We start from the raw sequence: 9,357 nt of genomic DNA on the forward strand, positions 1-9,357 counted from the left end.
AGCCAGTTAAGGAGGGGGAATGGAGTCACAGGTGACTTGTTCCAATTAGTAGCTGTCTAATTAAATTAGTGTCACATAAACCAGCCAATGGGCCAGCCGGGATGAAGGGGGTTGCCACGAACTAGACCTCCCCAAGCCCCTCCCCGGCGGCCTGAGGAGCCCAGCGTGCCTATATAAATAGTCTCGGGTTAATTCAGCAGCAGAGGTGGCTGGTTTCAGTGGGGAAGACGGAAGCAGGAGTGGGGGGTTAGCGGGGGCTGCAGCCCGGGGAGAGCCGGCGGGGGTGGGAAAGTTGCAGGGGAACTTTCCGGCAGGGGGCCCGTGCGGCTGGGCGCTTCGCCTCCCCGGGAGAAGCCCGGCTCCCCGCCCGCCAGCAGCCCCAGGCTCCCCCCGGCTGGCGCCGGCGAGGATGCAGTTAGGGGAGCAGCTCCTGGGCAGCGCCGCTAGCCTGGCCGGGCCCCCCTTCTACCCGCCCGAGAGCAGCAGCGCCCGCGGCGGCCACCGCGGCCCGCCCAGCTCGGGCTCCCCGCAGCGCCTGGACTTGGACAAGGGGCCGAAGAAGTGCGGCGGCGCCGGGCCGGGCATGCTGAGCGAGGCGGAGGCCGGCGAGCCCTTCCCCGGCGCGGGCTCCAAGCAGGGCGGCCCGGACGGGCGCAAGGCGGCCCCTGGCGGGGAGGCCGAGCTGCCCCCGGCCGCCGCCCGCTACCCGCTGGACAGCCTGAGCCCGGAGCGCTACTACCTGCCGTCCCCGGGGCCGCAGGGCGCCGAGCTGGGCGCGCCCTGCTCGCTCTTCCCCTACCCGGCGGCGCAGCACGGCTCCGTCTACCCCGCGCCCGGCGGGGCGCGCTACCCCTACGGCTCCGTGCTGGCCCCGGGCGGCTTCTCGGCCGCCGTGTGCTCCCCGGGCGGCCGCGCGCAGTTCGGGGGCGGCGGCGGCGGCGGCTACCAGTACGGCCAGGGGGCGGCGGGGCCCCTGTACAGCCCCTACCCGGCGGCGGGCTCCTGCGGCGGGCTGGGCGCCTTGGCCGTGCCCGGCTCGGGGCCGGGGCTGCGGGCGCAGGTCTTCCTCTGCAACCGGCCGCTCTGGCTCAAGTTCCACCGGCACCAGACCGAGATGATCATCACCAAGCAGGGCAGGTACGGAGGGGCGCGGGCGGGGGGGCCCCGGAGACGCGGGGCGGAAGGCAGCAGCTATAACCCCCCCCCCAGGTGCCAGCCCTGGGCTCGAGGGGGCTCCGGGATCGGCGTCTGCGGGGGGCTCGCCCGGTGGCTTCTGCCGCTTCCCGCTCCGCTGGACAGGGCTCGTTTCTCGAGGGCGCTGGAGCCGGGGGTGGGGGGCGTTAATTTGGTGCCACGTTAAAAATCCAACCAAACCAACGCTCCTTGGTCGCCAGCGAAACTCGACGGGAGCCGGAGAAGCGCTGTTTAAACGGTGCTTCCCCCAGCTCGGGCTGGCCGGCCACGGGGCGGCTTCGCGCTAATTCGGGGGCGCCCGGGGCTCGGGCAGCGGAGCCCGAGAAGCGCCGCGGGTTCGGTGCGGGGCCGGTTTGCTTTTGTGAGCTGCAGCCCTCGAGGCCCGGCCTCCCGCTCCCTCCCCGTCCCGGTCCCCGTGCGGGGCTCCGGGAAGGGTTAGCGGGGGCGGACTCGCGGCTCCCCGGGAAGCGAATCGGGCCTGGGGTTTTGGGGGAGCGTTAGGACCGTCTGTTAGCGGGCAAACTCCCTGGCCGAGGGGCGATGGCGGGGAATGGACGGGAGGTGGCTGGTTCCCTGCTGGTGGGAAGGAGCCAGAAATGTGGCTCTTGCGGAGGTTCTCTGCGTGCTGGGTCTTGTGATTAGGTCGCCTGATTTGGGTGGGAGACTGGGGGGAAGGGACCAGGGGTGGGGGTTGAAATGTAGCCGCCCTGATAACGAATCCCAAGTGGAAACGGCCGGGCTGCTTCCCCCAAAGCCGAGGCCGATTTGGGCCCAAGAGCCGCTGCGAGACCCCTGGCTGTGACGCTCCCTATGCAGGATGCGATCAGGGGCGGCTGGGAAAATCCAGTCCCTGCCTCAGTTTCCCCCCCGCTTGAGCTCCACGCTCCCTGCACTGCCCCTCTTCCCGGTGGCTCGCAGCCCGCCCCCGAGCCAAGCCCCGCGCACGGTGCCCGGCGCTCCAGCAGCGGAGCCGGAGCCGGAGCCAGAGCCGGCCCCTGAGCTCGGGCTCGGTTCCCTTCCTTGGCGTCCCCGGGCGCGCCGCTAACTTGCTCGGTCTCCGCGTTTTCCCCTCCTAGGCGGATGTTTCCCTTCCTGAGCTTCAACATCACCGGCCTCAACCCCACGGCCCATTACAACGTGTTCGTGGAGGTGGTGCTGGCCGATCCCAACCACTGGCGCTTCCAGGGGGGCAAGTGGGTGACGTGCGGAAAAGCGGACAACAACATGCAAGGTACCTTGCGGCCGGGCCCCTGCAGCCAGGCTCTGGGAAACCGGCCGCCGATCTGCCCTGGCCCTTCCCCTTCCCAAGCCAGCTCTTCTCTGGGACCGGTGAGCAATGGCCAGGCCCGGAGGTGCGTCCCATGGGACATCTGCAGGGCAAACCGCAAAATGCTCAACCCCCTTTTCCAGGGTGGTGAGGGTGTTAACGCGCGCGAGAAACCCCTGGGCTGGAAGATGGCGCTGCGATGGCCTCCGTGCCCCTCTGCAGGCGAGGCCATGTGCTGTCCCCAAGCAGAGCTGAGCACTAAATGACATTTCACAGAATTTAATACACAAAGGTGTAAGCTTGGCCTTCCGGAATCCAGCAGCACCCAGGGACTAGCTTACAGTGCATCTGTCTCCCCTCGTTTTGTCCCATGGCTGGTGCTAGAGATGATCCCTGTCACTCCAGTATCTGTTTCCTGAATTGTGTGTGCAGGATTGTTCTTGTAATCCTTACATTTGCCTTTCTTCTCTTTCTACTAGGCAACAAGGTGTATGTTCACCCTGAGTCCCCAAACACTGGGGCTCACTGGATGAGGCAGGAGATCTCTTTTGGAAAACTAAAACTGACCAATAACAAAGGTGCTAACAATAATAATACTCAGGTAAATAACTGATAAATAGCGTGGTAGTGCCTCTAAATCAAGAAAGTAGCATCAGATAGTGATTGATTGGGTTTTCAGGGCTTCATGAGCTTACCTTGCAGATCTATACTAGCCTCAGAAAATGGTAAAAACATTTTAATCTGTTTAAGTTCACTTAACAGATATGGGATGAAAAACTTGCCCTTTCTTCTGTTTAGTCAGTGCAAAATGTGGTCTATATCTACTCCTGTAGCTCTCTTAGAGCAGTGAATTTTGTGCCAGTGTACTCCTAAAGCTATTATCCTTGAGAGTCTGAAGGCTAAATGATCAGCTTCCAAACATCTGATTTTTTTTCTCCCCTATGTTAGCACTAGTTTTAGGTGCCTTTTATCTGAACAATATCATAGACTATACTTCATGCATTGTTTCTTCTAGATGATAGTACTTCAGTCTCTACACAAGTACCAACCTCGACTTCATATTGTGGAAGTGACTGAAGATGGGGTTGAAGATCTGAATGACTCTTCAAAGACTCAGACGTTTATTTTCCCGGAAACCCAGTTCATAGCAGTTACTGCATATCAAAACACTGATGTAAGTCATGAGGGGGTTTAAACTTGGAAAAAATATATGGTGGACGGTGCTTGATGGAATTGTTACATTTCTAAATTGCATCTTCTCTCCCCCCAGATCACTCAGCTTAAAATTGACCATAATCCTTTTGCAAAGGGCTTCAGGGACAACTATGATTCGTAAGTATAATTTTATTTCTACCTCAGTCCAATCTGCCTCCATTTGGAAGGCATAGTTCTGGCCGGTTTTTTAAAAAAGGAAATCTTTCTACAAACAACTTAGAACCGTTGTGGGGTTGTTTTTTTTTAATTTTTATTTTATTTCAGGGATAATCTGTGTTCACGGCTTCAATAGATGGTGCAATTCTTTCCTAGCTTTAATTAGATTTTTTTTAAATGCCTTTTGTGCGTGCACCATGTAGTTGTCTGTCTACGGGTTGGTGACTGTAAATTTTTGTCTAAAGGAGTTGACACAACCCTACACAGAATAGATAGGACCTCTTAGTTTTAAAGTCTCACCCAAAAGATCCAGGGTAGTGTGTGGTACTCATTTCACCTATCTTGGCACAAGGGAGAGGTTCATTGTTTACTTCTTGTCTAGAATTGTGGGAGAGGTTGTTTTAATCTATAGATACCTCTTGAAAAGGTGCTGGTCACATTTTTGGTATGTGGAGTTATAATTTGTGAAAGCAGTTGTTTTCACAGCATATGTGTAAGCTATATTAAAAGGGGCTGTACATAGAATTTTAGGCTTGGAAGTGTCTCCTGAGTTGAGGACCAAGGTGAAACTGGACTTTCGATTGCAGAATGTATCAAGTGTCCTAAATCCCAGATTTTTATCCTTGGCACATAGTTCAGTCCCTGTCTGTTTTTAATACGTGGAATTGTAAAGACCAACACTTAGCGTTTCTCTTTTATATTGTAGCATGTACACAGCTTCAGAAAATGACAGATTAACTCCATCTCCCACGGATTCTCCTAGATCCCACCAGATTGTCCCAGGAGCCCGGTACAGCGTGCAACCATTCTTCCAGGAACAGTTTGTCAACAACTTGCCGCCAGCCAGATTTTACAATGGTGAGAGAACTGTACCTCAGACAAATGGTCTACTCTCTCCTCAGCAAAATGAAGAGGTGGCCAATCCTCCCCAGAGATGGTTTGTTACTCCTGTGCAGCAACCTGGTACCAACAAACTGGACATGAACTCCTATGAAACAGAATATTCTCCTAGCACCTTGCTCCCCTATGGCATTAAATCCCTTCCGTTGCAGACATCCCATGCTTTGGGATATTATCCTGATCCAACATTCCCTTCCATGGCAGGGTGGGGAAGCAGAGGTTCTTATCAGAGAAAAATGGCGACTGGGTTACCTTGGACCTCCCGAACAAGTCCCCCGGCTTTCTCTGAAGACCATCTTCCCAAGGAGAAGGTGAAAGAAGAAATCAGCTCATCTTGGATAGAGACCCCACCTTCCATAAAATCTCTAGATTCAAATGATTCTGGCATCTACACTAGTGCTTGTAAGAGAAGACGACTTTCTCCTAGTACTTCCAGCAATGAAAATTCTCCAACAATGAAATGTGAAGACATGAATGCTGAGGACTATAGCAAAGACACTTCAAAAGGCATGGGCTACTATGCTTTCTATACTACTACTTAGAGCATTATTTCATCCCAATTGGCTAAATTTTCAGTGGCTTTGGTTTTTTCTTTTTTCTGCATAAAAGTTGCCAAAAAGGCTCTTGCCTTCCACCTTGAATTGTTTTGTGCAATTCTATATAGAAGGTGCCAAAGCTTTTTGACTGCTAGAGGTAACTGGGTGGGGAAGGATCTGTATTATAATTTGATCTTAATTTTTAGAAGGAACAGTAAGGGGGTTGTTGGCAAGATCTTGGCTTTTACAATTGGCTTATTTATTGGAGACACTAAAGTGTACAGTTTGGCTGGCTCAGTGGCCTAGGGTAAGTGCTATGCACTACCAAACTGGAGGTATGGGTTTGTAGCCTGAACTCTTTTTGCGCCTAGGTCTCTGAGAAAGAAGTGTCTGGAACTGCTACACTGTGCTTCCGATAGAGTAGGCCTCAACACTATCAGCTGCCCAATCAGAAGCATCTAACTCAGTTCAGTTAGGGCTGCTTGGACAGAAGATAACACAAGAAGGGAGGAATACTTTAAAAAAAAAAATTCTAAATGGAAAGTTTTGACTTGAACACCCCTGCTGCCCATGCCCTAGGTTTGATGACCAAATCTGGCTTTCCTTATCTTGGGTGGGATAAAATGACTTAATTCTGGAGGGGGGGGGGGTTTATGAGAGTGAACTTTACTGAGGTGGTCAAAAAAATGACAAAGTGTACAGCTGTATTTGTCTAGGTACACTGTAAAGTACTGTGGAATACATTGTATAAATAGTCTACATATAGAAGTCTGGTTGGGATCATATGAAGTTGGTGCTTTGGGAGTTCTAAAAGCATTTTTGATTATTCCAGCAAATTTAGCATATTGGAGCATTAAAAAAATGCATTGCTGAAAGTATATAAAAAGGTATCTATATTGACTTGTAGGTAAAATGGTTTTTTTCAGCTGCCCTGTATTAACTTGAAAGTGATGTAATTTATCCACTCTACTTGCAACTAGTTTCAGATGTTTCAAAATAATGCAAACCCTAAAGCACTGGCACACAAACTTCTCAACGTTTTTCTCTTGGATTTTTCTATGTACATAGTAGTAATTTTTAATAAATGTGATGTGTGCTGGGGCAAGAATGGGTCTGTAGTTTTTTTTTGTTTTGTTTTTTTCCTCCTCTCTCCAAAATTATTGTGGATGGAGGACTCCTTGAAAAATGCAGGGTAGGGTTAGTTGGCCCTCCTAGCAGCTAGGGCGGACCTTCGCATGGATGGTTTTGGGGGGACTTCAGTCTCCTAAGGGTAGGGGTCAGTCGTACTGTCTTACTAAAGGTCTTAATACCTAGGTGGGGGTAATTTCGTGTTGGCTGCTCGCTGAAGAACTGGGGGGAGGGTAGCCTGGAGTAGACACGTTCTGTCACTTCCAAACCCAGACAGTGGCAGTCGGAGAGGTCGAAATAGGTGAACAAATAGCTGGCTACCGCAAAGCCTACGTTTAATGCAGATGTGTCAACTTTTGGGGGGGGGGGTGGTTCTTGTAACTGAGCAGGGGCTGACTCTGTAGAGGCCGGATCCCCCTCCCACTCAAGGGGCAGGGGAATTTTAATGTTTCACTGACAATGCTGAGACGTGGACTGGCAGTTCAAATCTTCTCACACGGCCAGGTTGCAGCCTGTGAAACCTAACTGCAATCAAAGAACCCTTCCTGTGATTTTGGGGGGGAAGGATTCTGCTGTCACCTTTGCAGGTAGGAGCCGGCCCTGTCGCCTTGGAAATGAAGCGTGTGTGTGGGGGGGGGGGGGAGATGTCCCCACCCCCGCTCATTGCCCTGTTACATTTAGTCTCTCCCCCCTCCCCCCCCCCGGAGTCTGTGCTGCTGCGGCTAAAAGTGCCCCCTGCCCCGCCGGAGCCATCCCCACTGTCTCCGTGAGCGAGGTGCAAAGCAGCCCGCTCAGCTGCAGGCCGGGGCTGAGCAGCGCGCCCCCCCCCCCTGCGGTTGTACGTTCTCCTTGCAAAGTTACACGCACTCAGCCGCCCGGGGTCCCTGCGGCGTGGGGCTGGCGCCCGAGCCCGAGCCTTGTGCGTGCTGCCTTCAAAGCCCTCTCTTCGGATCAAATGTCATGCCCTACCCACAGCGGGGGGCGGAGAGCCAGTAGCTCAGGTCAGCTCCCAACTGCGGGGAGACTTGTGAATTTCACTTATCACCTCCTGTGAGCTTCTCTACGAAGAGGCGCTTTAGCAGCGAGGTTGGGTGAGAGATGAGGCAGGAGTTCCCCTGCTCCGACCGGCCCTATACGCCCAAGTGGTGGCTGCAGGGGGGTATTCTCTAGCTGGGGGCGGCAGGAGTTTGTGGTATGATATCGAGCACCAGCCAAGTTCCCAGCGACTCTACTAGACACCACTTTTCAACTGTTTCTTTGGAGGGAACAGCTAGAAGCTTCCTTCCATGATGTTGTTAGTAGAAAATCCTCTCTCCTGCAATCATTAGTCAGGGGGGGGAAGCCCTCCCAACAAGGCAATCTAGCCCAGACTCCAAAGGCAGCACGTTTTGCATGAGAGAAACTTTGAAAAGGGACGATCCCTGTCCTTAGGAAATGCAGTTAGTAATAGGATTAAACTGTTAGCAATGCCCCAGTGCAAACAACCTAAAACAAACCTTCAGAAATGGGAACCTCCCCGCCTGAATTAACGCAATCAACGGATCATTTGCATCAAGCCTTTCACATGGACCTTGCAAATGTTAGCATGTAAACGCTTTAACGCTTCTCGTAAAGCTTCTGAAACGGGGCCAATAGCTGTCATCAAACCTCAAGCCTGAGTTTCTTTCAGGCTAGAAAATAGGATCAAAAAGTATTGAAGGGAGAATCGTTAGTTGGGAGTTTTCGGTGAGAGTCCAGGCGTCACAATTAATCGTCCCAAGCCAAACCCAGTCGCAGTGCTGAGTTTTCTCTCAGTCCATCGTTCTCCCGAACTGTCTCAAGGGAGTTTGAACTTCAACCAGCATGAATCTAGAGTGATCAGACCCGGGGGGCGAAGGGGGAGGTTAGAGATTCTTGACGCTGTAGCAGATCTGGAAGAAATGATCCACTCGGAGTGGGGGGACTGGTGAGCTGATTTTTTTTGTTTTCAATTATTCGGTGCGTTATAAACACCATAAAACGGTGCCCGTATTTCTGCCTCTATTTATTGACTGGCGCTGCAATGGAATTTTAACGAAATCGCTTCCCTAATCTGCCTTCTCACAGTTGCAAAATGCCAAAGCAACTGATTTTAGGAGTCCGATTCTATTGCACTGTGTTTAAAATCTGTATATTTTTGCACTGCACAGTAAAAAGAACTTGTGAAAAGTCCTCACACTGTTTAATAGAAACATAAGTGCCTGGCTGGCCCCAATTAACACCTTGTGATTATAAGGCATTCCTAAAATGGGGTGTCAGACACCAAATTGTGAATAAATGTATCTAATTAATCTTCATAGGCTGACACTGATAAACAAGTCTATATTTAAATAAAGATCAAGGGGCTAGATGCTGCTTATTTGTTTACATTAGCAGTAGATAAAGTTAAATACCCCAGCGTTTGCTTCGTAATGTGATTTACAGAGACAAACACAATACATGGGTAAAGGAATTCAGTCCTCCGCAGCTTCACTGCCGATTATTTAACATGTGTTCCCTATTTAAAAAAACCTAACGATTATTTTTCCTTTCATGTAACTATCAAAACCGCCACAGGGAGACAGTGGCATAGGGCTGCTGCGATCCATGCCGAATTAGTCCTAACCAGAAAGCCCCCGATGCTGAATCCGCAATCCGAGGTTTGATTTACAAAGAGCTCTTTTTCTCCTCGCTTTCTTTCGGGGGTTTGGGAAGCCAGGGCTTGAATACACCTTCAGCCCGTCCCTAGTACGTTTGAATCGCTTTTGCGGAGAGGGGCTTAAAAACCCTTCTTAAGTGAATAGAGAATGAGGGAAAGGGGCGCCCGTAGTGAGATCACCGAATGGGAATTCGGATTAAACAGACTTTAGTGCCTCAGTGTTTGAATTCGTTTGCTGGCATTTCCTTTCGCTTCCTATAGGCTGCTGAGTTAAGAGAGAGAGGATCCGGTCTGTTGCCAATTAC

The 9,357-nt window shown here is 51.8% G+C and overlaps 1 protein-coding gene across 1 annotated transcript; it reads left to right on the top strand.

Annotated features, from left to right (window-relative positions):
• The first annotated feature begins 233 nt into the window (after window positions 1–233).
• Window positions 234–6,645, top strand: EOMES (eomesodermin). The gene is made up of 6 exons (XM_045006933.1): window positions 234–1,137; window positions 2,271–2,425; window positions 2,941–3,062; window positions 3,477–3,635; window positions 3,732–3,793; window positions 4,539–6,645. The coding sequence occupies exons 1-6, from the start codon at window positions 410–412 to the stop codon at window positions 5,272–5,274; spliced, it is 1,962 nt and encodes a 653-aa protein (XP_044862868.1). The 5' UTR covers window positions 234–409; the 3' UTR covers window positions 5,275–6,645.
• The last annotated feature ends 2,712 nt before the right edge of the window (window positions 6,646–9,357 follow it).

The sequence above is a fragment of the Mauremys mutica genome, chromosome 2 (assembly GCF_020497125.1).
Source record: "Mauremys mutica isolate MM-2020 ecotype Southern chromosome 2, ASM2049712v1, whole genome shotgun sequence".
Taxonomy (NCBI): Eukaryota; Metazoa; Chordata; order Testudines; family Geoemydidae; genus Mauremys; species Mauremys mutica.

What these genes read in the sequence shown, in the direction of transcription:
- EOMES (XM_045006933.1), top strand. Translation starts at nt 410, where the DNA reads ATGCAGTTAGGGGAGCAGCTCCTGGGCAGCGCCGCTAGCCTGGCCGGG. An exon ending in ATCATCACCAAGCAGGGCAG is followed by an intron (nt 1,138 to 2,270) that starts GTACGGAGGGGC and finishes TTCCCCTCCTAG; the next exon opens with GCGGATGTTTCCCTTCCTGA. An exon ending in CTGCATATCAAAACACTGAT is followed by an intron (nt 3,636 to 3,731) that starts GTAAGTCATGAG and finishes CTCTCCCCCCAG; the next exon opens with ATCACTCAGCTTAAAATTGA.